The sequence below is a fragment of the Panulirus ornatus genome, chromosome 57 (assembly GCF_036320965.1).
Source record: "Panulirus ornatus isolate Po-2019 chromosome 57, ASM3632096v1, whole genome shotgun sequence".
NCBI lineage: Eukaryota > Metazoa > Arthropoda > Malacostraca > Decapoda > Palinuridae > Panulirus > Panulirus ornatus.
In genome coordinates, this window is record NC_092280.1 from 13252224 (window position 1) to 13279507 (window position 27284).

General features: G+C 40.8%; 1 protein-coding gene across 1 annotated transcript in view; it reads left to right on the forward strand.

Annotated features, from left to right (window-relative positions):
• Nucleotides 1–27284, forward strand: part of LOC139766182 (piwi-like protein Ago3) — a 471290-nt gene that overhangs the window by 132786 nt on the left and 311220 nt on the right. Inside the window, exons 6-7 of the mRNA XM_071694451.1 lie at nucleotides 16019–16217; nucleotides 16435–16634. Of these exons, the coding sequence (XP_071550552.1) occupies nucleotides 16019–16217; nucleotides 16435–16634 (399 nt within the window). The remainder of the gene's footprint in view (nucleotides 1–16018; nucleotides 16218–16434; nucleotides 16635–27284) is intronic.

Consider the following 27284-nt stretch of genomic DNA (forward strand, 5'->3'; position numbering starts at 1 on the left):
ATTCCTTCAAACATACCCATTTTTGCTTTCCGAGATAATGTTCTCGACTTCCACACATTCTTCAAGGCTCCCAGAATTTTCACCCCCTCCCCCATCCAATGATCCACTTCCACTTCCATGGTTCCATCCGCTGCCAGATCCACTCCCAGATATCTAAAACACTTTACTTCCTCCAGTTTTTCTCCATTCAAACTCACCTCCCAATTGACTTGACCCTCAACCCTACTGTACCTAATAACCTTGCTCTTATTCACATTTACTCTTAACTTTCTTCTTTCACACACTTTACCAAACTCAGTCACCAGCTTCTGCAGTTTCTCACATGAATCAGCCATATATATATATATATATATATATATATATATATATATATATATATATATATATATATATATATATATATTTGCGTGTGTGGACATATGTATATACATGTGTATGGGGGTGGGTTGGGCCGTTTCTTTCATCTGTTTCCTTGCGCTACCTCGCGAACACGGGAGACAGCAAAAAAAAAAAAAAATACTTCCCACGTAGTCCCTGCGTGTCGTAGAAGGCGACTAAAAGGGGAGGGAGCGGGTGGCTGGAAATCCTCCCCTCTCGTTTTTTTTTTCAATTTTCCAAAAGAAGGAACAGAGAAGGGGGGCCAGGTGAGGATATTCCCTCAAAGGCCCAGTCCTCTGTTCTTAACGCTACCTCGCTAATGCGGGAAATGGCGAATAGTATGAAAGAAAGAAAGAAAATATATATATATATATATATATATATATATATATATATATATATATATATATATATATATATATATATATATATTTTTTTTTTTTTTTTTTTTCATACTATTTGCCATTTCCCGCGTCAGCGAGGTAGCGTTAAGAACAGAGAACTGGGCCTTAGAGGGAATATCCTCACCTGACCCCCTTCTCTGTTCCTTCTTTTGGAAAATTAAAAAAAAAAACAAGAAAGGGGAGGATTTCCAGCCACCCGCTCCCTCCCCTTTTAGTCGCCTTCTACGACACGCAGGGAATACGTAGGAAGTATTCTTTCTCCCCTATCCCCAGGGATGATATATATATATATATATATATATATATATATATATATATATATATATATTTTTTTTTTTTTTTTATACTTTGTCGTTGTCTCCCGCGTTTGCGAGGTAGCGCAAGGAAACAGACGAAAGAAATGGCCCAACCCCCCCCCATACACATGTACATACACACGTCCACACACGCAAATATACATACCTACACAGCTTTCCATGGTTTACCCTAGACGCTTCACATGCCTTGATTCAATCCACTGACAGCACGTCAACCCCTGTATACCACATCGCTCCAATTCACTCTATTCCTTGCCCTCCTTTCACCCTCCTGCATGTTCAGGCCCCGATCACACAAAATCTTTTTCACTCCATCTTTCCACCTCCAATTTGGTCTCCCTCTTCTCCTCGTTCCCTCCACCTCCGACATATATATCCTCTTGGTCAATCTTTCCTCACTCATTCTCTCCATGTGCCCAAACCATTTCAAAACACCCTCTTCTGCTCTCTCAACCACGCTCTTTTTATTTCCACACATCTCTCTTACCCTTACGTTATTTACTCGATCAAACCACCTCACACCACACATTTTCCTCAAACATCTCATTTCCAGCACATCCATCCTCCTGCGCACATCTCTATCCATAGCCCACGCCTCGCAACCATACAACATTGTTGGAACCACTATTCCTTCAAACATACCCATTTTTGCTTTCCGAGATAATGTTCTCGACTTCCACACATTTTTCAAGGCTCCCAAAATTTTCACCCCCTCCCCCACCCTATGATCCACTTCCGCTTCCATGGTTCCATCCGCTGACAGATCCACTCCCAGATATCTAAAACACTTCACTTCCTCCAGTTTTTCTCCATTCAAACTCACCTATATATATATATATATATATATATATATATATTATTATTTATATATATTATTATTTATTTATTTTATTTTGCTTTGTCGCTGTCTCCCGCGTTTGCGAGGTAGAGCAAGGAAACAGACGAAAGAAATGGCCCAACCCACCCCCATACACAATGTATACACACACACGTCCACACACGCAAATATACATACCTATACATCTCAATGTACACATATATATACATACATAGACACATACATATATACCCATGCACACAATTCACACTGCCCCAATTCACTCCCATCGCCACCTTGCCACACATGGAATACCTTCCCCCTTCCCCCTCATGTGTGCGAGGTAGCACTAGGAAAAGACAACAAAGGCCCCATTCGTTCACACTCAGTCTCTAGCTGCCACGCAATAATGCCCGAAACCACAGCTCCCTTTCCATATCCAGGCCCCACACAACTTTCCATGGTTTACCCTAGACGCTTCACATGCCCTGATTCAATCCACTGACAGCACGTCAACCCCGGTATACCACATCGATCCAATTCACTCTATTCCTTGCCCACCTTTCACCCTCCTGCATGCTCAGGCCCCGATCACACAAAATCTTTTTCACTCCATCTTTCCACCTCCAATTTGGTCTCCCACTTCTCCTCGTTCCCTCCACCTCCGACACATATATCCTCTTGGTCAATCTTTCCTCACTCATTCTCTCCATGTGCCCAAAACATTTCAAAACACCCTCTTCTGCTCTCTCAACCACGCTCTTTTTATTTCCACACATCTCTCTTACCCTTACATTACTTACTCCATCAAACCACCTCACACCACACATTGTCCTCAAACATCTCATTTCCAGCACATCCACCCTCCTGAGCACAACTCTATCAATAGCCCGCACCTCACAACCATACAACATTGTTGGAACCACTATTCCTTCAAACATACCCATTTTTGCTTTCCGAGATAATGTTCTCGACTTCCACACATTCTTCAAGGCTCCCAGGATTTTCGCCCCCTCCCCCACCCTATGATCCACTTCTGCTTCCATGGTTCCATCCGCTGCCAGATCCACTCCCAGATATCTAAAACACTTTACTTCCTCCAGTTTTTCTCCATTCAAACTTACCTCCCAATTGACTTGACCCTCAACCCTACTGTACCTAATAACCTTGCTCTTATTCACATTTACTCTTAACTTTCTTCTTTCACACACTTTACCAAACTCAGTCACCAGCTTCTGCAGTTTCTCACATGATCAGCCACCAGCGCTGTATCATCAGCGAACAACAACTGACTCACTTCCCAAGCTCTCATTCACAACAGACTTCATACTTGGTCCTCTTTCCAAAACTCTTGCATTCACCTCCCTAACAACCCCATCCATAAACAAATTAAACAACCATGGAGACATCACACATCCCTGTGGCAAACCTACATTCACTGAGAACCAATCACTTTCCTCTCTTCCTACACATACACATGCCTTACATCCTCGATAAAAACTTTTCACTGCTTCTAACAACTTGCCTCCCACACCATATATTCTTAATACCTTCCACAGAGCATCTCTATCAACTCTATCATATGCCTTCTCCAGATCCATAAATGCTACATACAAATCCATTTGCTTTTCTAAGTATTTCTCACATACATTCTTCAAAGCAAACACCTGATCCACACATCCTCTACCACTTCTGAAACCACTCTGCTCTTCCCCAATCTGATGCTCTGTACATGCCTTCACCCTCTCAATCAATACCCTCCCATATAATTTACCAGGAATACTCAACAAACTTATACCTCTGTAATTTGAGCACTCACTCTTATCTCCTTTGCCTTTGTACAATGGCACTATGCCCGCATTCCGGCAATCCTCAGGCACCTCACCATGAGTCATACATACATTAAATAACCTTACCAACCAGTCAACAATAGGGGACAAAGAATACTTCCCACGCATTACTCACGTGTCGTAGAAGGTGACTAAAGGGGATGGGTGCGGGGGACCAGAAACCCCCCCTCCTTGTATTTTGACTTTCGATAAGGGGAAACAGAAGGAGTCATGCGGGGAGTGCTCATCCTCCTCGAAGGCTCAGATTGGGGTGTCTAAATGTGTGTGGATGTAACCAAGTTGAGAAAAAGTAGAGATAGGTAGTATGTTTGAGGAAAGGAACCTGGATGTTTTGGCTCTGAGTGAAATGAAGCTCAAGGGTAAAGGGGAAGAGTGATTTGGGAATGTCTTGGGAGTAAAGTCAGGGGTTAGTGAGAGGACAAGAGCAAGGGAAGGAGTAGCAGTACTCCTGAAACAGGAGTTGTGGGAGTATGTGATAGAGTGTAAGAAAGTAAATTCTAGATTGATATGGGTAAAACTGAAAGTAGATGGAGAGAGATGGGTGATTATTGGTGCACATGCACCTGGGCATGAGAAGAAAGATCATGAGAGGCAAGTGTTTTGGGAGCAGCTGAATGAGTGTGTTAGTGGTTTTAATGCACAAGACCGGGTTATAGTGATGGGTGATTTGAATGCAAAGGTGAGTAATGTGGCAGTTGAGGGAATAATTGGTATACATGGGGTGTTCAGTGTTGTAAATGGGAATGGTGAAGAGCTTGCTGATTTATGTGCTGAAAAAGGACTGGTGATTTGGAATACCTGGTTTAAAAAACGACATATACCTAAGTATACGTATGTAAGTAGGAGAGATGGCCAGAGAGCATTATTGGATTACGTGTTAATTGATAGGCGCGCGAAAGAGAGACTTTTGGATGTTAATGTGCTGAGAGGTGCAACTGGAGGGATGTCTGATCATTATGTTGTGGAGACGAAGGTGAAGATTTGTAGGGGTTTTCAGAAAAGAAGAGAGAATGTTGGGGTGAAGAGAGTGGTGAGAGTAAGTGAGCTTGGGAAGGAGACTTGTGTGAGGAAGTACCAGGAGAGACTGAGTACAGAATGGAAAAAGGTGGGAACAAAGGAAGTAAGGGGAGTGGGGATGGAATGGGATGTATTTATGGAAGCAGTGATGGCTTGCGCAAAAGATGCATGTGGCATTAGAAGCATGGGAGGTGGGTTGATTAGAAAAGGTAGTGAGTGGTGGGATGAAGAAGCAAGATTATTAGTGAAAGAGGAGAGAGAGGCATTTGGATGATTTTTGCAGGGAAAAAATGCAAATGAGTTGGAGATGTATAAGAGAAAGAGACAGGAGGTCAAGAGAAAGGTGCAAGAGGTGGAAAAGAGGGCAATGAGAGTTGGGGTGAGAGAGTATCATTAAATTTAGGGAGAATAAAAAGATGTTTTGGAAGGAGGTAAATAAAGTGCATAAGACAAGGGAGCAAATGGGAACTTCAGTGAAGTGGGCTAATGGGGAGGTGATAACAAGTAGTGGTGATGTGAGAAGGAGATGGAGTGAGTATTTTGAAGGTTTGTTGAATGTGTTTGAGAATAGAGTGGCAGATATAGGGTGTTTTGGTCGAGGTGGTGTGCAAAGTGAGAGGGTTAGGGAAAATGATTTGGTAGACAGAGAAGAGGTAGTGAAAGCTTTGCGGAAGATGAAAACCGGCAAGGTAGCAGGTTTGGATGGTATTGCAGTGGAATTTATTAAAAAAGGGGGTGACTTGTGTTGTTGACTGGTTGGTAATGATTCATGGTATGTATGTATGATTCATGGTGAGGTGCCTGAGGATTGGCGGAATGCTTGCATAGTGCCATTGTACAAAGGCAAAGGGGATAAAAGTGAGTACTCAAATTACTGAGGTATAAGTTTCTTGAGCATTCCTGGGAAATTATATGGGAGGTTTTGATTGAGAGGGTGAAGGCATGTACAAAGCATCAGATTGGGGAAGAGCAGTGTGGTTTTAGAAGTGGTAGAGGATGTGTGGATCAGGTGTTTGCTTTGAAGAATGTATGTGAGAAATACTTAAAAAAGCAAATGGATTTGTATGTAGCATTTATGGATCTGGAGAAGGCATATGATAGAGTTGATAGAGATGCTCTGTGGAAGGTATTAAGAATATATGGTGTGGGAGGCAAGTTGTTAGAAGCAGTGAAAAGTTTTTATCTAGGATGTAAGGCATGTGTACGTGTAGGAAGAGAGGAAAGTGATTGGTTCTCAGTGAATGTAGGTTTGCGGCAGGGGTGTGTGATGTCTCCATGGTAGTTTAATTTGTTAATGGATGGGGTTGTTAGGGAGGTGAATGCAAGAGTTTAGGGAAGACGGGCAAGTATGCAGTCTGTGGTGGATGAGAGAGCTCGAGAAGTGAGTCAGTTGTTGTTCGCTGATGATACAGCGCTGGTGGCTGATTCATGTGAGAAACTGCAGAAGCTGGTGACTGAGTTTGGTAAAATGTGTGAAAAAGAAAGTTAAGAGTAACTGTGAATAAGAGCAAGGTTATTAGGTACAGTAGGTTTGAGGGTCAAGCAAATTGGGAGGTAAGTTTGAATGGAGAAAAACTGGAGGAAGTAAAGTGTTTTAGATATCTGGGAGTGGATCTGGCAGCGGATGGAACCATGGAAGCGGAAGTGAATCATAGGGTGGGGAAGGGGGTGAAAATTCTGGGAGCCTTGAAGAATGTGTGGAAGTCGAGAACATTATCTCGGAAAGCAAAAATGGCTATGTTTGAAGGAATAGTGGTTCCAACAATGTTGTATGGTTGTGAGGCGTGGGCTATGGATAGAGTTGTGCGCAAGAGGGTGGATGTGCTGGAAATGAGATGTTTGAGGACAATATGTGGTGTGAGGTGGTTTGATGGAGTAAGTAATGTAAGGGTAAGAGAGATGTGTGGAAATAGAAAGACTGATGGTTGAGAGAGCAAAAGAGGGTGTTTTGCAGTGGTTTGGTCACATGAAGAGAATGAGTGAGGAAAGATTGACGAAGAGGATATATGCGTCAGAGGTGAAGGGAACGAGGAGAAGTGGGAGACCAAATTGGAGGTGGAAAGATGGAGTGAAAAAGATTTTGAGTGATCAGGGCCTGAACATGCTGGAGGGCGAAAGGCGTACAAGGAATAGAGTGAATTGGAATGATGTTGTATAACGGGGTTGACGTCCTGTCAATGGATCAAACCAGGGCATGTGAAGCGTCTGGGGTAACCCATGGAAAGTTCTTTGGCGCCTGGATGTGGAAAGGGAGCTGTGGTTTCGGTGCATTATTCACTCAATCTCTCCCAGTAGTATTTTCTCACACAATTCCCCTTTCCAAGCTCACTTACTGTCACCACTCTCTTCTCCCCAACATTCTCTCTTCTTTTTCAAAAACTTCTACAAGTCTTCACCTTTGCCTCCACTGGATAGTGATCAGACATTCCACCAGCTGCCCCTCTCAGCACATTTACATCCAAAAGTCTCTCTTTTACATGCCTGTCAATTAATGTAAAATTTGATAATGCTCTTTGACCATCTTTCCTACTCACATGCATATACTTGTGTATATATCTCTTTTTAAACTGGCTATTCACAGTCACTTGTCTTTTTTCAGCACACAAGTCCACAAGCTCATCACCATTTCCACTCACAACATTGAATATCCCATGCATACCATTTATACCCTCAACTGCCACATTACTCATCTTCACATTCGTATCACCCATCAGTAATACCCAGTTCGTGTGCCAAAACTGTTGACACACTCACTCAACTGTTTCCGAAACACTTACCTTTCATGATCTTTCTTCGTATGACCAGGTGCATAAGCACCAATAATCACCCATCTCTCGCCAACCACTTTCAGTTTTACGCGCATCAGTCTAGAATTTACTTCCTTACATGCTATCAGACACTCCCCCAATTTCTGCTTCAGGAGTCACTAGTGCTACTCCTTACTTAGGTCTTGTCCTTTCTCCAACCCCTGACTTTACTCCAAGAAGTTTCCAAGTGAATCTTCTCCTTTACCCTTGAGCTTTGTTTCACTCAGAGTCAGGTCATCCAGATTTCTTTCCTCAAACATATTACTGTACCTTTCTCATCTTGGTTACATCCACACACATTGAGACACCCCAGTCTAAGCCTTCAAGGAGGATGAGCACTCCTCAGCTGATTCCTTCTTCTGTTTCCTCTTTTAAAAATTGAAATACAGGTAATGGATGGTTTCCGGCTCCCCCCCACTCCTGCCCCCTTTAGTTGATTTCTATGACATGCAGGGAATGCATGGGAAGTATTCTTTCTCCTCTGCCCCCAGAGATAATTGTATGCCCAAGAAAGTCAGTGTACAATGTGTACAATGTATTTTGACATTGACATTATATTTGTCTTACATGTGTTAACTCACTTTTGAAGCAGTAAGACCAACTTAGATCACCGAGAGTTAAAGACCGTGTCCACTAAGTGATCAGTGGAACTCAGCATAACACACATCTTTCACTATGGAGGCATATAGAAGAGGGATATGTGTTTGGTAGCTATGGGGTAAATTTGAATTTCACAGTCATGTAGAAGAAATGTTAATTTAGATTTATCTGACAGTCACATGAAAAGGGTTAAGAATTGAGGTAACACAACTTAAACACTTACAAAAATACACACATCATAATCACAGTTACTATAGCTGAATACCTCTTTGAATCCCTTCTCAGTTGCCATATCCTCAAACATCCTGACTCATTCTTTTCCTCTGATCACCAGCTTTGCTTCCCCAAGGCAAGATCTACTTGTGATATTCTTCCCCTTCTTGCTAATGTCCAATCATCACCACTGAAAGCTTGTATAGAATGGCACCTTGATATATCACAAGCTTTTGACAGGGTATGGCATTGAGGTCTCATCTCCAAGCTACCCCTTTTTCTTTAGCTTCCCTCCCTCTGCTCTCTCATATCTCACCTTTTCTCTAGTTAGTTTATTTCTAGTTAATATTGGACCTCTACCCCTTTCCCTATCAAGAGCGGTGACCAAGTGTGCGTCTTTTCAGCAACAACCTTCCTCCTTTTTATCACTGATTTCTCCTCCTCAGCACAAAATCAAATACACTCATGTGCTGACAACCCAGCACTGCATTCTTTCACCTCATTCAAAACTTCTCTGTCCTCTCTCACTTAATCTGTATCTTGTCTTGCCACAGTATTCAGACTTTGACAGGATATCTTACTGGTGTAGTTGGAACCTGGTTAAGTTTAATGCCACTGAAACCTGTTTCCATCCATCATTCACTAAAACCCCTCACAGTTCTAATGTTTCTTTTGAAGGTTCTGTAATTCTACTACTTAATGAATGTGCATGATGTCACTGAAACATCTAACCAGTCTTTGAAATCTTACATCACATAAATGACTAAAGTCATCCTCTAAGAAGCTGGGAATCTTGTTAAGATCCTGTAAATTCTTATCTTCTGGACATTTGCATCATATATACAAAGGACTGACATGTCCTTGTTTGGAGTACATGTATTATTCCCACATCACATCAAGGGAGATTTGAACTCTACGTCTTATTAGAAAGAGTTGATTCTAAAATAGTTTGATTTTTCAACTATCCCAGACTAACCTCACAATTTGACTCACCTGCCTTATGCTGCAGTATTGGTTCAATATCCCTCTTCTTAAAGTATTTCTTTGTTTTATTCTCCCAAGAGTTGGCAGCTTGTGTTTCCCTGCCATTAGCTAGACCAAGCTGCAAGCTACTGCATCATGATATGATTACTCTATGACCAAGAGAGAGCTGTTTTGGTATGTTTCTTCTCCAGCACCTCTAAGCTTTGGAACTCTCTTTCCCCCTCATGGCTTTCTTAACAACTATGACATGGCCCTTTTTAAAAGGCAGGCTTTCCATTTCATATGAATTTCTTAATATAGTTTTCCTATTATTTCTTCATCTCATTAACTCTGTTCACACTTCAGTTAAGGCCTGGCCTCATTGTGAATTTTTCTCAGTTACTGGGGCCTTCAGTATGATAAAAAAGTATCACAGTGCACATATTGAACCACTTTGCCACACACATTGGAAACAAAATGGCATGAAATTGCAAGTTGTTTCAACTTTATTTTTTTTTGTATAGAGGGACCCTCAGTTCATAGTAGGCATATAGACTATAGATACCAAAGCTGTTGCTCTATTCTATCTATATCTCTGACACCTGTTCCCACCTAGAACTCCCTGGAGGTGGTGGCCACGGCAGTAGAGTCTCTATAACTAGTGAACCCCAGTGCCGCTTCTTAGCCTTTAGTTCCTCACCCTTAACAGGCCACTGGCAGAGGGCAACTATAGTGCAATGTTTGCAGAGGCTCCTAGCTAATGTTGCTACAAATTACTTTCACCTAATGCTCCTAAATGTTACTACCTATTACTTCTTTTTATTGCTTCTACCATTTTGCCAAAAAGTAGGGTTAGCACATAGTGCTCTCAGCAGAGAAATTTGAGTTATGAAGAATTAGATGTGTGAGTTTAATTGTTATCAATTGTTATGTATGACTAGGAGAGATTGTATGTTTGTGAATAGAATGCCGTGAGTACATGTGTGGGTGAGGCAGAAAGAAAAGACAGCTACCTTAGACAGAATTGCAACTTTACAACTTCTAAAGTGCTTGCTCACTATGCATCCGTCACTAACCCTCCTGTTACACAGGTAGGTAGTGCTGTTAATGTTCTTTTGTGGTCTTTGGCTGCCTACCAAGTACTACAGTCTAGTGGTTAGCCAACCTAAGTTAGATAGAAAATATTCTGAGTTCTGACAAGGTACCCAAGATCCAAATGACAAAAGCCAAATTTGATTGTCACAAACAAATAAAATGGTAGAGTTGACAACCAGCCTCCCAGCACTAACATAAACACACTATCTGTAACACCTTACCCAACCTTCCAGCCCCAAGAGTCCTTTCTTTCCATATGAGGCTCCTGCAGCACTCAGGAAGCTGACCATGTCCACCAGTCAGGACCGTATGTCATGAAGTGTTGTTATGTCATGTATGCATCACTGTGCAGAAAGTGCGGGGCAGTAGAGTAGTAAATGCTCATTGTCTAGTTTATAGTAGCTGCATCATGGGCATAAAGCTAGTAATGAGTGATGTTGAGAGTGTAAGTGGGAGAGTGTGATTTGTGTTTGGGGAGTGTGTTCCTGATAGATTTATATCTAGTGGGTTGGAATTTAAGTTGGGAAGTATTATGTTTATTGCTTGCTGGCTTATTTCAGTGCATATGAGTTTTATCAGTTTCCTAACCTAAGAATTAATATCCACAATTATAAGAACAAAATAATCATCAAGAACATTGCAAGAACGGTGGGATGGATAGAAAGACTATGTAGTTTTCAACTGCTTGTTGACCTTCAGTTCTTGCACCTAGAGATTGATGGAGTTAAAATTGTTGGCAAATGTTAGATGAAGGCATCCAAAATAAACTGAAAATGTTCAAAGTGAAGAGGAGTAGAGGATGTTTGATCAGATGTGCATTTCCAAATTATATTGTTTGCCTTTGTACAGAGGCAAAGGGGATAAAGGTGAGTGCTCAAATTACAGAGGTATAAGTGTGTTGAGTATTCCTAGGAAATTATATGGGAGGGTATTGATCGAGAGGGTCAAGGCATGTACAGAGAACCAGATTGGGGAGGAGCAGTGTGGTTTCAGAAGTGGTAGAGGATGTGTGGATCAGGTGTTTGCTTTGAAGAATGTATGTGAGAAATACCTAGAAAAGTAGATGGATTTGGATGTAGCATTTATGGATCTGGAGAAGGCATATGATAGAGTTGATAGAGATGCTGTGTGAAAGTTATTAAGAGTATATGGTGTGGGAGGTAAGTTGCTAGAAGCAGTGAAAAGGTTTTATCAAAGATGTAAGGCATGTGTACGAGTAGGAAGAGAGGAAAGTGAGTGGTTCCCAGTGAATGTTGGTTTGCGACAGGGGTGTGTGATGTCTCTATGGTTGATTAATTTGTTTGTGGATGGGGTTGTTAGGGAGGTGAATGCAAGAGTTTTGGAGAGAGGGGCAAGTATGCAGTCTATTGTGGGTTTGGGAAGTGAGTCAGTTGTTGTTCGCTGATGATACAGTGCTGATGGCTGATTCAGGTGAGAAACTGAAGAAGTTGATGGCAGAGTTTCGTAAAGTGCATGAAAGAAGAAAGCTGAGAGTAAATGTGAATAAGAGCAAGGTATTAGGTTCAGTAGGGTTGAAGGACAAGTCAATTGGGAGGTGAGTTTGAATGGAAAAAAACTGGAGGAAGTGAAGTGTTTTAGATATCTGGGAGTGGATTTGCCTGCGGATGGAACCATGGAAGCGGAAGTGAGTCACAGGGTGGGGGAGGGGGCAAAGGTTCTTGGAGCATTGAAGAATGTGTGGAAGGAGAGAACATTATCTTGAAGAGCAAAAATGGGTGTGTTTGAAGGAACAGTGGTTCCAACAATGTCATATGGTTGTGAGGCATGGGCGATAGATAGGGTTGTGCAAAGGATGGTGGATGTGTTGGAAATGAGAGGTTTGAGGACAACATGTGGTGTGAGGTGGTTTGATCGAGTAAGTAATGAAAGGGTAAGAGAATTGTGTGGTAATAAAAAGAGTCTGGTTGAGAGAGCAGAAGAGGGTCTATTGAATTGGTTTGGTCACATGGAGAGAATGAGTGAAGAAAGGATATATGTGTCAAAGGTGGAGGGAACAAGGAGAAGTGGGAGTCCAAATTGGAGGTGGAAAGATGGAGTGAAAAAGATTTTGAGTGGTCGGGGCTTGAACATAAAGGAGGGTGAAAGGCTTGCAAGGAATAGAGTGAATTGGAAGGATGTGGTATACCGGGGTTGACTTGCTGTCAATGGATTGAACCAGTGCAGGTGAAGCGTCTTGGATAAATCATGGAAAGTTTTGTGGGGCCTGGATGTGGAAAGGGAGCTGTGGTTTCAGTGCATTACACATGACAGCTAGAGACTGAGTCTGAACGAATGTGGCCTTTGTCGTCTTTTCCTAGCGATACCTTGTGTGCTCGTGGGGGGAGGTGGATATCATTTTATGTGTGGTAGGGTGGCGGCAGGAATGGATGACCAGCACGTATGAATATGTACATGTGTGAGGAAGTACCAGGAGAGACTGAGTACAGATTGGAAAAAGTTGAGAACAAAGGACATAAGGGGAGTGGGGGAGGAATGGGATGTATTTAGGGAAGTAGTGATGGCTTGCGCAAAAGTTGCTTGTGGCATGAGAAGCGTGGGAGGTGGGCAGATTAGAAAGGGTAGTGAGTGGTGGGATGAAGAAGTACGATTATTAGTGAAAGAGAAGAGAGAGGCATTTGGACTATTTTTGCAGGGAAATAATGCAAATGAGTGGGAGATGTATAAAAGAAAGAGGCAGAAGGTCAAGAGAGAGGTGCAAGAAGTGAAAAGAGGGCAAATGAGAGTTGGGGTGAGAGAGTATCATTAAATTTTAGGGAGAATAAAAAGATGTTTTGGAAGGAGGTAAATAAAGTGCGTAAGACAAGGGAACAAATGAGAACATCAGTGAAGGGGGTTAATGGGGAGGTGATAACCAGTAGTGGTGATGTGAGAAGGAGATGGAGTGAGTATTTTGAAGGTTTGTTGAATGTGTTTGGTCGAGGTGGTGTGCAGAGTGAGAGGGTTAGGGAGAATGATTTGGTAAACAGAGAAGAGGTTGTAAAAGTGTTGCGGAAGATGAAAGCCAGCAAGGCAGTGGGTTTAGATGGTATTACAGTGGCATTTATTAAAAAAGAGGGTGACTGTGTTGTTCACTGGTTGGTAAGGTTATTTAATGTATGTATGACTCATGGTGAGGTGCCTAAGGATTGGCGGAATGCTTGCATAGTGCCATTGTACAAAGGCAAAGGGGATAAAGGTGAGTACTCAAATTACAGAGGTATAAGTTTGTTGAGTATTCCTGGTAAATTATATGGGAGGGTATTGATTGAGAGGGTAAAGGCATGTACAGAGCATCAGATTGGGGAAGAGCAGTGTGGTTTCAGAAGTGGTAGAGGATGTGTGGATCAGGTGTTTGCTTTGAAAAATGTATTTGAGAAATACTTAGAAAAGCAAATGGATTTGTATGTAGCATATATGAATCTGGAGAAGGCATATGATAGAGTTGATAGAGTTGCTCTGTGGAAGGTATTATGAATATATGGTGTGGGAGGCAAGTTGTTAGAAGCAGTGAAAAGTTTTTATCGAGGATGTAAGGCATGTGTACGAGTAGGAAGAGAGGAAAGTGATTGGTTCACAGTGAATGATGGTTTGTGGCAGGGGTGCTTGATGTCTCCATGGTTGTTTGATTTGTTTATGGATGGGGTTGTTAGGGAGGTGAATGCAAGAGTTTTGGAAAGAGGGGCAAGTATGCAGTCTGTTGTGGATGAGAGAGCTTGGGAAGTGAGTCAGCTGTTGTTCACTGATGATACAGCGCTGATGGCTGATTTGGGTGAGGAACTGCAGAAACGTGATTGAGTTTGGTAAAGTGTGTGATAGAAGAAAGCTGAGAGTAAATGTTATTAGGTTCAGTAGGGTTGAGGGACAAGTCAGTTGGGAGGTACATTTGAATGGAGAAAAACTGGAGGAAGTGAAGTCTTTTAGATATCTGGGAGTGGATTTGGCAGCAGATGGAACCATGGAAGTGGAAGTGAGTCATAGGGTGGGGGAGGGGACGAAAGTTCTGGGAGCGTTGAAAAATGTGTGGAAGGCGAGAACGTTATCTCGGAAAGCAAAAATGGGTTTGTTTTAAGGAATAGTGGTTCCAACAATGTTGTATGGTTGCGAGGTGTGGGCTATAGATAGAGTTGTGCGGAGGAGGGTGGATGTGCTGGAAATGAGATGCTTAAGGACAATATGTGGTGTGAGGTGGTTTGATTGAGTAAGTAATGAAAGGGTAAGAGAGATGTGTAGTAAAAAAAGAGTGTAGTTGAGAGAGCAGAAGAGGGTGTTTTGAAATGGTTTGGTCACATGGAGAGAATGAGTGAGGAAAGATTGACATAGAGGATATATGTATCAGAGGTGGAGGGAGCGAAGAGAAGTGGGAGACCAAATTGGAGGTGGAAAGATGGAGTGAAAAAGATTTTGAGTGATCAGGGCCTGAACATGCAGGAGGGTGAAAAGCGTGCAAGGAATAGAGTGAATTGGAACAATGTGGTATACCAGGGTCGATGTGCTGTCAGTGGATTGAACCAGGGCATGTTAAGCATCTGGGGTAAACCATGGAAAGTTGTGTGGGGCCTGGATGTGGAAAGGGAGCTGTGGTTTCGGTGCATTATTACATGACAGCTAGAGACTGAGTGTGAACGAATGTGGCCTTTGTTGTCTTTTCCTTGCGCTACGTCGCACACATGAGGGGGAGGGGTTGTTATTTCATGTGTGATGGGGTGGCGATGGGAGTGAATAAAGGCAGACAGTATGAATTATATACATGTGTATATATGTATATGTCTATGTATGTGTATATATATGTATACGTTGAGATGTATAGGTATGTATATGTGCGTGTGTGGACGTGTATGTACATACACGTGTATGTGGGTGGGTTGGGCCATTCTTTCATTTGTTTCCTTGCGCTACCTTGCTAACGCAGGAGACAGCAAGAAAGCAAAGTAAAAATGATATAATGTCTGTGTGTGTATATGTATGTATACGTTGAAATGTATAGGTATGTATATGTGCATGTGTGGGCATTTATGTATATACATGTGTATGTGGGTGGGTTGGGACATTGTTTCATCTGTTTCCTTGCGCTACCTCGCTAACGCAGGAGACAGCGTCAATTTATGATAAATAAATAAATGATTAAGTTTGCAAATAGGAAAGTGACAAGAGCCTTTTCACTAATGACAGGATGAAGAGCTGCCGGTATTGATATGAATATATAATAGTCCAGCATTCAAGCCACTTTCTACAAGCTACCAGTTTTGTCAGTCTAATTGTCTTTTGGATTATGAGTGAGGTTTGAGAAGTGTGTGTTGAATACTATCATACTGTCAGGTTAATTTCTGTCAGGTTAATTTGTGTTTTTTTCATTTGCTTCTCATCACTTTCCAAAACCTTTGATATTCATCATTTCTTTAGCATATATGCTCTTCCTCACTATGTCTGTATGAAAGTTTGTATCTATGTATAGTGACTTCCATTTGCCTTATTTAAATGTGTTGGCTTTACATATTTTTCTAGTAACCAGAATTCTAAATTAGTTACAGAAACACATATACCTTTTTGTTCATTTCAGGTTTTCTGTTTCATTAAACTGGATCCGTCTTTCCCTTGAACCTGACAAGGCTGTGTTTGAATATGAGGTTAAATTTGACCCACAAATTGAAGCTCTTAATCTTCGCTTCCAGCTTCTGAACTCTGTCAGAGACAATATTGGCTCTGTGAAGAGTTTTGATGGGGTTAGTTTGTGGTTACCTATTAAGCTACATAGAGAGGTTAGTACATATAGTGTTATGTTGTGGATTGATAAATCTTTGTTAATTTATAGGTATTATCTGTTTGGATAGTCTTCAAGATTTTTTGCTTTACAAAAGAATTTTCCATCATAGACTACACTAAGTCATTTCCCATTCACAAAGAGCTTTGCTTGAGTATTCATGTTCAGTACATTGCAGGGAGAAGTATACAACATGTTACTTTTTATTCTTTCAGATTGTTATCCTCCATGCTACAAATCCCATCACACAGGAAACTGAAACTATTAAGATAATTTACAAGAAACGAACAGACATGACTAAGAGTGTTCAACTTTATAATGTTCTCTTTAGTCGAATCATGAGAGTACTGAAAATGGCTAGGATTGGGAAGAGCTACTATTCACCTGGAGGATCTGTTCTAGTACCACAGCATAAGTAAGTTATGAAGTGATACAGTTAATTTCACAGATTATAGAGATAATTTGGCAGTATGTCTTCATGTGATAATAGATTGTAGTTATGAATTAGATGGGTTTATTTCAAAGTTATGTAGCATACTTTTTGATGAATAAAAGAGATGTTGAATGGAACTCAATAGGTATTTTTTGTTTGTACCCAGAAAAGTCGGCAAGGCAGCGGGTTTGGATGGTATTGCAGTGGAATTTATTAAAAAAGGGGGTGACTGGATTGTTGACTGGTTGGTAAGATTATTTAATGTATGTATGATTCATGGTGAGGTGCCTGAGGATTGGCGGAATGCTTGCATAGTGCCATTGTACAAAGGGAAAGGGGATAAGAGTGAGTGCTCAAATTACAGAGGTATAAGTTTGTTGAGTATTCCTGGTAAATTATATGGGAGGGCACTGATTGAGAAGGTGAAGGCATGTACAGAGCATCAGATTGGGGAAGAGCTGTGTGGTTTCAGAAGTGGTAGAGGATGTGTGGATCAGGTGTTTGCTTTGAAGAATGTATGTGAGAAATACTTAGAAAAGCAAATGGATTTGTATGTAGCATTTATGGATCTGGAGAAGGCATATGATAGAGTTGATAGAGATGCTCTGTGAAAGGTATTAAGAATATATGGTGTGGGAGGCAAGTTGTTTGAAGCAGTGAAAAGTTTTTATCGAGGATGTAAGGCATGTGTACGTGTAGGAAGAGAGGAAAGTGATTGGTTCTCAGTGAATGTAGGTTTGCAGCAGGGGTGTGTGATGTCTCCATGGTTGTTTAATTTGTTATGGATAGGGTTGTTAGGGAGGTGAATGCAAGAGTTTTGGAAAGAGGGGCAAGTATGCAGTCTGTTATGGATGAGAGAGCTTGGGAAGTGAGTCAGTTGTTGTTCGCTAATGATACATCGCTGGTGGCTGATTCATGTGAGAAACTGCAGAAGCTGATGACTGAGTTTGGTAAAGTGTGTGAAAGAAGAAAGTTAAGAGTAAATGTAAATAAGAGCAAGGTTATTAGGTACAGTAGGGTTGAGGGTCAAGCAAATTGGGAGGTAAGTTTGAATGGAGAAAAACTGGAGGAAGTAAAGTGTTTTAAATATCTGGGAGTGGATCTGGCAGTGGATGGAACCATGGAAGCGGAAGTGAATCATAGGGTGGGAGAGGGGGCGAAAATTCTGGGAGCCTTGAAGAATGTGTGGAAGTCGAGAACATTATCTCGGAAAGCAAAAATAGGTATGTTTGAAGGAATAGTGGTTCCAACAATGTTGTATGGTTGCGAGGCATGGGCTATGGATAGAGTTGTGAGCAGGAGGGTGGATGTGCTGGAAATGAGATGTTTGAGGACAATATGTGGTGTGAGGTGGTTTGATCGAGTAAGCAATGTAAGGGTAAGAGAGATGTGTGGAAATAAAAAGAGTGTGGTTAAGAGAGCAGAAGAGGATGTTTTGAAATGGTTTGGTCACATGGAGAGAATGAGTGAGGAAAGATTGTCCAAGAGGATATATGTGTCAGAGGTGGAGGGAACGAGGAGAAGTGGGAGACCAAATTGGAGGTGGAAAGATGGAGTGAAAAAGATTTTGAGTGATCGGGGCCTGAACATGCAGGAGGGTGAAAGGCGTGTAAGGAATAGAGTGAATTGGAATAATGTGGTATACTGGGGTTGACGTGCTGTCAATGGATTGAACCAGGGCATGTGAAGCATGTGGGGTAAACCATGGAAAGTTGTGTGGGGCCTGGATGTGGAAAGGGAGCTGTGGTTTCGGTGCATTATTACATGACAGCTAGAGACTGAGTGTGAACGAATGGGGCCTTTGTTGTCTTTTCCTAGCGCTACCTCGCACACATGAGGGGGGGAGGGGGTTGTTATTCAATTTGTGGCGAGCTGGCGATGGGAATGAATAAAGGCAGACAGTATGAATTATGTACATGTGGATATGTGTATATGTCTGTGTGTGTATATATATATATGTTCACATTGAGATGTATAGGTATGTATATTTGTGTGTGTGGACGTGTATGTATATACATGTGTATTTGGGTGGGTTGGGCCATTCTTTCGTCTGTTTCCTTGCACTACCTCACTAACGCGGGAGGCAGCGACAAAACAAAATAAATAGAATAACCCAGAAAAGCATAAAGATTTCTGATGTATGTGATAGATCATTATTAAGGATTATAAACACTTCATATACAGTTACTTGAAAGTGATACTTTTCTTCCTTAGCATGGATTTCCCTGTGATCTTAGAATATAAGAGGTTAGCACTAATGTTATGAGGCCAAACAGCCCGATCTCAGCTACCGTGAGGGCTAAACTGTCTTACTTTCCAAGAATAGGTTGTAGCACACTCTGTGCCATACAACAAAGCCATGGTGCTTTCCCTGGCAGCACCCTTTTGTTTGCCACCATCAGAACTTTGCCATATGAACCCTCTCCATCACTTTTAGTTGTAAACAAATCAAGCATGCATTTGCTAAGTGTTTTTCTTTGTCATCCAAGGACATGTTTTTTCTTCTGAATATATATCTACATGAGATGTGATATTTCTCTTTGTATTTGTTTATGTAAGTGTTTTTGTGTTACTTCTTAATGAGATTGAATATGGAAGCTTTTACGGTACCTGCTGTGGTTGTTTTAATTTGTAGGTTTTACTTCCCTGTCATTATCCACTTTGGTGAGATTTTGGTAGGTTAAGTATTAAATCTCATTATCACCATGTAGTTTTCATTATTCCCATCATCATCTTGTGCAACATATCTCCTTGCACTGACACCTGCATGACAGACTTGCCCTCATGGATAGTCAGTAGGAGCTTTCTACTTAGATTTAGGTCCATGTTCCTTGTAACCTGGTTTATCAGTGAGAAGTGTGAACCCTGTTCCATCCTTCAGAGTTTGGTCTTGGTGTAGTCAGCACCAGAGAAATTCTCTGGGAGTTCCTGGGTTTGTTTATGCAGTGTATTTCCTTTTAACTACCTTAATAGGTCTCAAGCTTCATAATTCATCAGGGACAAGAGTACCTCTTCTTAAGAACACTATTCCCCAATCCTAAAAGACAAGAGCGCAGGTCCATATAAATATACCTTGCACCTCAGACTCCAGATTGAGATTTTGGAGTTAGAATTTCAAACTCTGGATCCACTATTTTATGTGGTGAATCCTCTTCTCTGCAGTGTGATGACCAGTTGAATTGTAGCTCTCATTGTATGTATGTGATGGAAGCTGGCATTTGGTGAAGTGAAGTAAAATGTTTTCAATAAAACCCACATAGATTAAAAAATTGGGCTGCATAAGTTGGTCCACTGTCAGCCCAGCTGTTTATGCTCCCCTAGAGCTTGCTCAGTTTATTGGATACCTGCCTTAGTATGAGAAGTAAGAGAGTCATAGAAATGGTTTGGTTTAAAGAGAAGAGTTGGTGAAAACCTTGTATAAGGCAAGGGGCAGCTAAAGTGGATGGGACTGTAGTTCAACTTCTTAAGAAAGGCATTGTTTATGTTGATTAGTTAGTTAGGATTTTCACTGCATGTATGAATAATGTTGAGGTGCCCAAGGATTGGCAGAATGCCTGTATAGTGCCATTGTGTAAAAGCAAGTAGTGCAAAAGTGAATACTCAAGTTACAGAGGTAAAAGTTTCTTGAGTGTACATGTAAGTTTTATGAGAGAGTGGTGATTAAAAGGGTGGTGGCATACACTTAGCTTCTGACTGGGGAGGAACAGCACTCCTTCAGTAGTAGAAGTGGAAGTGTAGATCAGGTATTTGCTTAAAAGAATATGTGCAAGAAATGCATAAAGAAAAGGACTTTCACATGGCATCTGGATCTGGTAAAAGCTTAGGTTTGATAGAGATGATTCATGGAAAGTATTGTGAATATGTGGTGTAGGAGGAAAGCTGCTTGAAATATTGAAGAGTTTTCATGAAGAGAGGAAGATGAGTAGTTGCAGGTGAAGGTGAGGTGGGGTAGTGGTGTGTAATGTTGCTGTGGTTATCAAATATTTTCATGGATTGGATGATGATGGATTAGAGAGAGAGAGAGAGAGAGACTTGAGGGTGGAGTGTCTAGGAGATGGGTCATTTGTTTGCTGATGGCATGGTTCTTTGGTGATGTAGTCAAGTGAGAAACTGCCAGAGTTGGTGACTGAGTTTTGGAGTGTGTGTTAAAAGAGAAAGTTAAGGGTAGATAGGAATAAAAGAAAGATTATTAGGTTCAGCAGTGAAGAGACATCTTATTTGGAGTGTGAATTTGAATGGAGAGGACTTGTATGACTGGGAGTGGACATGGCAATACATTGAATCAGGAGAGCTGAAGTGTGTGAGGAAGCAAATATCCTGGGCACAGTGAGGAATGTGTGGAAAGAGAGTTCACTGTCTCTAAAGGCAAAGATGGGTATGTTTGATATATTGTAGTCCCGTTGGTGTTTCATGGATGTGAGAGAAGAGGTTTTCTGATTTGGAAATGAAATGTTTAAGGATGATATTGGTGTGAGGAAGACTGAAAATGAGAAAATTGAAGTAGATGTGCTGAAATGGTCTAAGCATTTTAGGAGGATTAGTGAGGAGAGAAGGTATATATGTCAAATGTTGAGGGAACAAGGAAAAGGAAGAGCCCAAGGAGGAGATGCAAGTAAGGAGTGCAAGGAGGTTTGAGTGATTAGAGCCTAAACATGCAGGAGGGTGTAAGGTATACTAGAGATAGAGTGAATTGGAGTGATATAGTTTGTAGGGAATGCCATACTGTCAGTGAGTGAACTAGGGCATATGAAGCTTTCATTGAAATTGATCCACGAGTAATTATAGATATATGTATTCAGTATGTGGTATACCGGGGTTGACGTGCTGTCAGTGGATTGAATCAGGACATGTGAAGCGTCTGGGGTAAACCATGGAAAGCTGTGTAGGTGTGGACGTATGTATATACATGTGTATGGGGGTGGGTTGGGCCATTTCTTTCGTCTTTCCTTGCGCTACCTCGCAAACGCGGGAGACCGGCAAAAAAAAAAAAAAAAAAAAAGAACATAGATAAGATGACCAAATTAAAGCATTCAGTTACCCCATGCAAATTCAGGAAAAAAAACTGCTTTAGACTTCTACTGAACATGGATCATTTGCTTCACCTACATTAGAAAGTAATTCAATAAACTTTAGTTAAGTTGTAATGGAGTATTAGGCTATTGTAAAATGCTGAGAAAACAGTCACAATGTTGGTAAATCATTAGACTTAAGCTAATGCTCTAAAAAGGGTGTGCTTTTGTATCTTTTTAAGTCAATGTAGAACTTTCCCTGTAATGGAGAAAATATTTTAAGCACTGTAAGTCTGTGGCTGGCAGTTTTTGACAAGCTTGCTTGCAAATGATATTGTGTTGTATGCCAAGAGTGAAGAGGAGTTGCAGAAGAGGTGTTTTATGATGGTATTTGGAAAGAAACAGAGTGAAAGTATAGATTCTTTAAAGCCCTTTAGAGCAGAGAAGAAAGTTTACTTATGTTATAGATATGGAGGGAGAAAGACTGGAAGAGGTGACAGAATTTCAGTCCTTGGGAGCTGTCTTTGGTAAATTTAGTGATATGGAAGGAGAGATAAGGGAGAGGGCAGCACAGGGTAGAAGAGTCATGGTGTTCCTTAATATAATTATGAAGGGTTCAGGTGTAAGTATGGAAGTGAAGAAGGATTAGGGGAGAGCATATTACTCCCAACTCTGATCTTTGCTGCCTAAACATGGACATGGGATGTGTCACAGATGTTAAGAATCAAGGCTGTGGAATGAGTTGTTTGAGAGGAGCATGTGGTATGACTAGATGGAAATTAGAAAGTAATGAAGAGGTGTATGAGAGATTTGGTATGGCAGGGAATGCAGAGGGAATGAACTGTGGAGTGATAAAATGGGTGAAACATAATACTTTGAGGTGGTTTGGGCATATGGAAGGAATGCAGGAGTGGGAGTTTACAAGGAGAGAGTATGATAATACATTTAAAGGAGTTGTTGTGAGAGGAACATGGTGAAATAGAATGGAAGAGTGCTGGAGAAAGAGAGAGAGAGAGAGAGAGAGAGAGAGAGAGAGAGAGAGAGAGAGAGAGAGAGAGAGAGAGAGAGAGATGGCAGAAGAATGCATGGAATGGTGTATGTGAGAGAGGCATGTAAGGACAGGGATAAGTGGAGATTCATTTGTTATAGTCACCCTCTTGATGGGAGTTTCCAGAGGGAAAGAGTGTCAGAAATAAGATAGATAGTAACTCAGTGAATAGATTCTCTTCACTAATAAAGTAGACAGCAGACATGGTTATTCAAGCAGCCTGCAGAAATATTCATACTTAGGAAATTCTGATTTTCTGGAGGCTCTTTCTCTGCACTAAAAGGAGTAAAATTGAATATTAGGTCAGTAGTAGTTTCAGTATTAGTGAAGCTGAGATATGGAATAATGAAAATTCACACACGGAATTGGACAGACTTGGCATATGTAGGGTCATAGGCTGAATGTAGCTGTTATCCCAGTATTCCCTTAAGACTGTTGTAAGTACATTTAACAGTCACCAGGTGAATCACCTACAGAAAGGAAAAGGATTGTACTTAGATTTTGAGTGAATCACATAAGGTAGTACCTGGGAAGCTTTTCAGGCTATATAAACAAGAGACATTCATTTGCAAATGGTCTTTTTTAATTTAAAACCCAATTGTTATTGCATTCGCAGCTTTTGCTTTTGTTATTTGGCCACAAATTCATAAAACACACCTATATTAGGTTGAACAAATCAAACAAGGTATTTCAGAGGAAGCCTTGCAGGTTATATTAGCAGAAAGTATTCACTTAAAAGTGGCCTCTTTGATATTCAGTAGAACGCAAATTTAGAAAGTAAGTTTAAAGAGTGGGAACCAGACTCTCTTGTCTGAATCAACATAATTTTAATTTTCTCTGCTTTCTTATTGGCAAATTCTTTTTTAAAAATAGATGGTAATGCAGCTGAAAAATGTGATGAATTAGATGACTGAGGACATGGTTAATCAATATTTAAAATTTCATAATACATAATACATAGATTTTAAGAATTTGTATGATTGTTTAGAATGTTCAAGAGGTGGTGTCTTACAGCCGTAAAACTCCTTCCATGTACCGTATAAATAGATAATCACTCAAACATTGAGAATCGCATAATGTTGTAAACCAATAGAATTTTTCAGAATTTTGAAGAGTTAGACTCTTGAATCAAAGCAGAATAACTAAGCTTTTGAGATACATCGTATTCAGCTAATAGAAATGACAGAATTCAGACTTTGTTACTACATGCTTGAGTATAGATGATTTATATAAGCTCCAGTTTGATGAAAATGCATTCTCCTATTCCAACAGTATCGATAATTGTTAACAGACTTTGGAGCATTGTTGAAATATTGATTCTCTACATACAGTGGTCAAAGTAATTTTTCCTCCTTTTTTTTTTTTAAGGCTCCAGGCACATGTTAAAGTCCACATCAAGGCCATGCTTTAAGTGAGCTATAGAGTGGATTATGAAAGGGATAAAGAAAAGACAAGGCAAAATAATTATGAATTTTGGAGGAAGTAGAAAACTTGTCTTTTAAAATGTGTTAAGTCAGAGATATTGGGAAAGACTGAGAATGTAGAGAATTCCAAAGCATGAAGAAACTGCAAAATGTACTTAGATCTTGCATCATCCAGTACTTCAGTCATTTTCACATATTTGGTCTCATTGGTCAGCATCCATCCATTTATATTACTTTTTTCACCGTCTTGGGATAGTTATTTCCCAGCAACACCTTTTTAGTAAGTTATAAAGATAAACCACTTTAAGGAAAAAGTGTTTTTTTATGTATTTCTTTTTAACTACTTTTATTTACTTTAGGTTATTAGTATTAATTTTTAACTATTTTTAAAAGTACTTCTTAAGAGATTACATCTTTCAAAAAAAGTAAATCTAGATGTTGTTGCTCTGGAGTTCCTAAGAAAACTGCAGGTTCTTTTTGGCATCTGAATTATTATATGGGCTGACGTGTCCCATGACACTTTCTTGTGGCTCTACCATTGACCTTGATATTCCTCCTCCTGGATACTGCCTGAAAGTGCCAAACTGGCCCACAACTCGTACATCATATTCAAGGTTAGGTCTGGCAGTCTCTGAACAGATGAGAGGTCCTTTACATACTGACATGTCATACTGGCAGTGCTGTGTTATTTCCTGTGACTACAGTATCAGAAACTCCTTCATTACCTAACTTGGTGATGAAGTGGCACTGTCCTGGAGGCTACTGGGGATTTATCTGAGTTAAACAAATGCCCTCCGGCTGTGTCATGATGCTGCTAGTTTAGGAAGCAGAAAAAGTTAGCATCTTGAAATTGTGTGGCACCAAGCTCTTTCTTCCAAACATAAAAGGTCAGCCATTGTGTTAAAGAAGTGGTCTTGGAAAAGCTTCTTTTGGATCAGCTATAGGTTCTCCCATGAGAATAAAAGAGATTAACAATTAAGGGTGTTGTATCTGAATGTTAATGGAATGACTGGTGAGAGTAAAAGGAAGAAGCTTTTGAAAAATTTGAATAGCTATAGTTTAGATGTTCTGGGGATTAGGGAAACTGGTATCCTTGGGTAGGGTGTATGGAGTGAAAATGGAAATGATGAGTGTAAGTGGTGGGAAGTTGTGTAAGAATGAGCGGTATCAATGGATTGAATGAAAATTATCAGGGAAGAGGGAAAGAAAGATGTGTGATTATGCTGCTACCAAGAGTATGGGGGGGGATTACAGAGCATGGATGGAATGAATCAAGAATAGTTTGGTTGAAAGGAAAGATTGGAATTAAGAAGTATGCATGGATGTGTATACACCCCTGTGAGTATGAAGACTGTGTAAGGTAAGGGTGAAGTGAAAAGTTTCTGGAGAAATTTGAATAGTTTTTGGGAGAGAAAGGTAGTTGTAATTGGTGTTCTGAATGTGAAGGTGGGATGTGATGAAATTGGCAAGATAGTTGGTAAATTGGGAGTGCCTAGAGTAAACAAGAGAGGAAGTTATCTTGTAAATGTCTGCAAACATCTTTTTTCAAGATAAAATGATTCCCACATTTGCATGGATGAGAAGTGGTAAAAGAGAACAAGTGGATTTGATTGACTGTGTGGAAGTAGGAGAAAGGCTGAGAAAGGTTGTGCTGGATGCAAGAGTTGTGAGAGGATTCTTTGGAGTTTCCGAACATTTTGCATTTCTGTGGAGGTGAGGATTAGGGAGAAATAGAGATATGATTTAAATAAGAATGGAGAAGTAAACATGTGGCAAGCAAGAAGATGAATCAGAAAGAATGCAAAGAAGAATATAAAAAAAGGGTGAAAGAAATTTTATATGAAAGTGTAGTAGATGCATGATTGCATTCATGTGTGAATAAGGTGTTTTGAATGCTCAGAGTAAGACTGTTAAAGGTTATAGAATTAGCAGTTGGACACAAGATTGTTGATACAAGAATAAAAGGGGAAATACATGGTGGCTGAATGAGGTTAAAAATGCTGTGGAAGAGAAGAAAAAGGCATTTGGTTGATTGCTCAAAAGTAATGTCCTTGTGCAAGTTCAGCTAGAGAGGGAAGAATATTAGATGTGTAAGTAGAATGTTGAGAAGCTGATTGAAGAAAGCCGTGCCTTTTGGCAAAATGGTTGAAGCAGTAGATAGAAGTAGCAGGTAGGAACATTAGGCAGCATCATTACGTAGAAACATGAGGTAGAAGTATTTTTTTTTTTATTATACTTTGTCGCTGTCTCCCGCGTTTGCGAGGTAGCGCAAGGAAACAGACGAAAGAAATGGCCCAACCCCCCCCATACACATGTATATACATACGTCCACACACGCAAATATACATACCTACACAGCTTTCCATGGTTTACCCCAGACGCTTCACATGCCTTGATTCAATCCACTGACAGCACGTCAACCCCGGTATACCACATCGCTCCAATTCACTCTATTTCTTGCCCTCCTTTCACCCTCCTGCATGTTCAGGCCCCGATCACACAAAATCTTTTTCACTCCATCTTTCCACCTCCAATTTGGTCTCCCTCTTCTCCTCGTTCCCTCCACCTCCGACACATATATCCTCTTGGTCAATCTTTCCTCACTCATTCTCTCCATGTGCCCAAACCACTTCAAAACACCCTCTTCTGCTCTCTCAACCACGCTCTTTTTATTTCCACACATCTCTCTTACCCTTACGTTACTCACTCGATCAAACCACTTCACACCACACATTGTCCTCAAACATCTCATTTCCAGCACATCCATCCTCCTGCGCACAACTCTATCCATAGCCCACGCCTCGCAACCATACAACATTGTTGGAACCACTATTCCTTCAAACATACCCATTTTTGCTTTCCGAGATAATGTTCTCGACTTCCACACATTCTTCAAGGCCCCCAGAATTTTCGCCCCCTCCCCCACCCTATGATCCACTTCCGCTTCCATGGTTCCATCCGCTGCCAGATCCACTCCCAGATATCTAAAACACTTCACTTCCTCCAGTTTTTCTCCATTCAAACTCACCTCCCAATTGACTTGACCCTCAACCCTACTGTACCTAATAACCTTGCTCTTATTCACATTTACTCTTAACTTTCTTCTTCCACACACTTTACCAAACTCTGTCACCAGCTTCTGCAGTTTCTC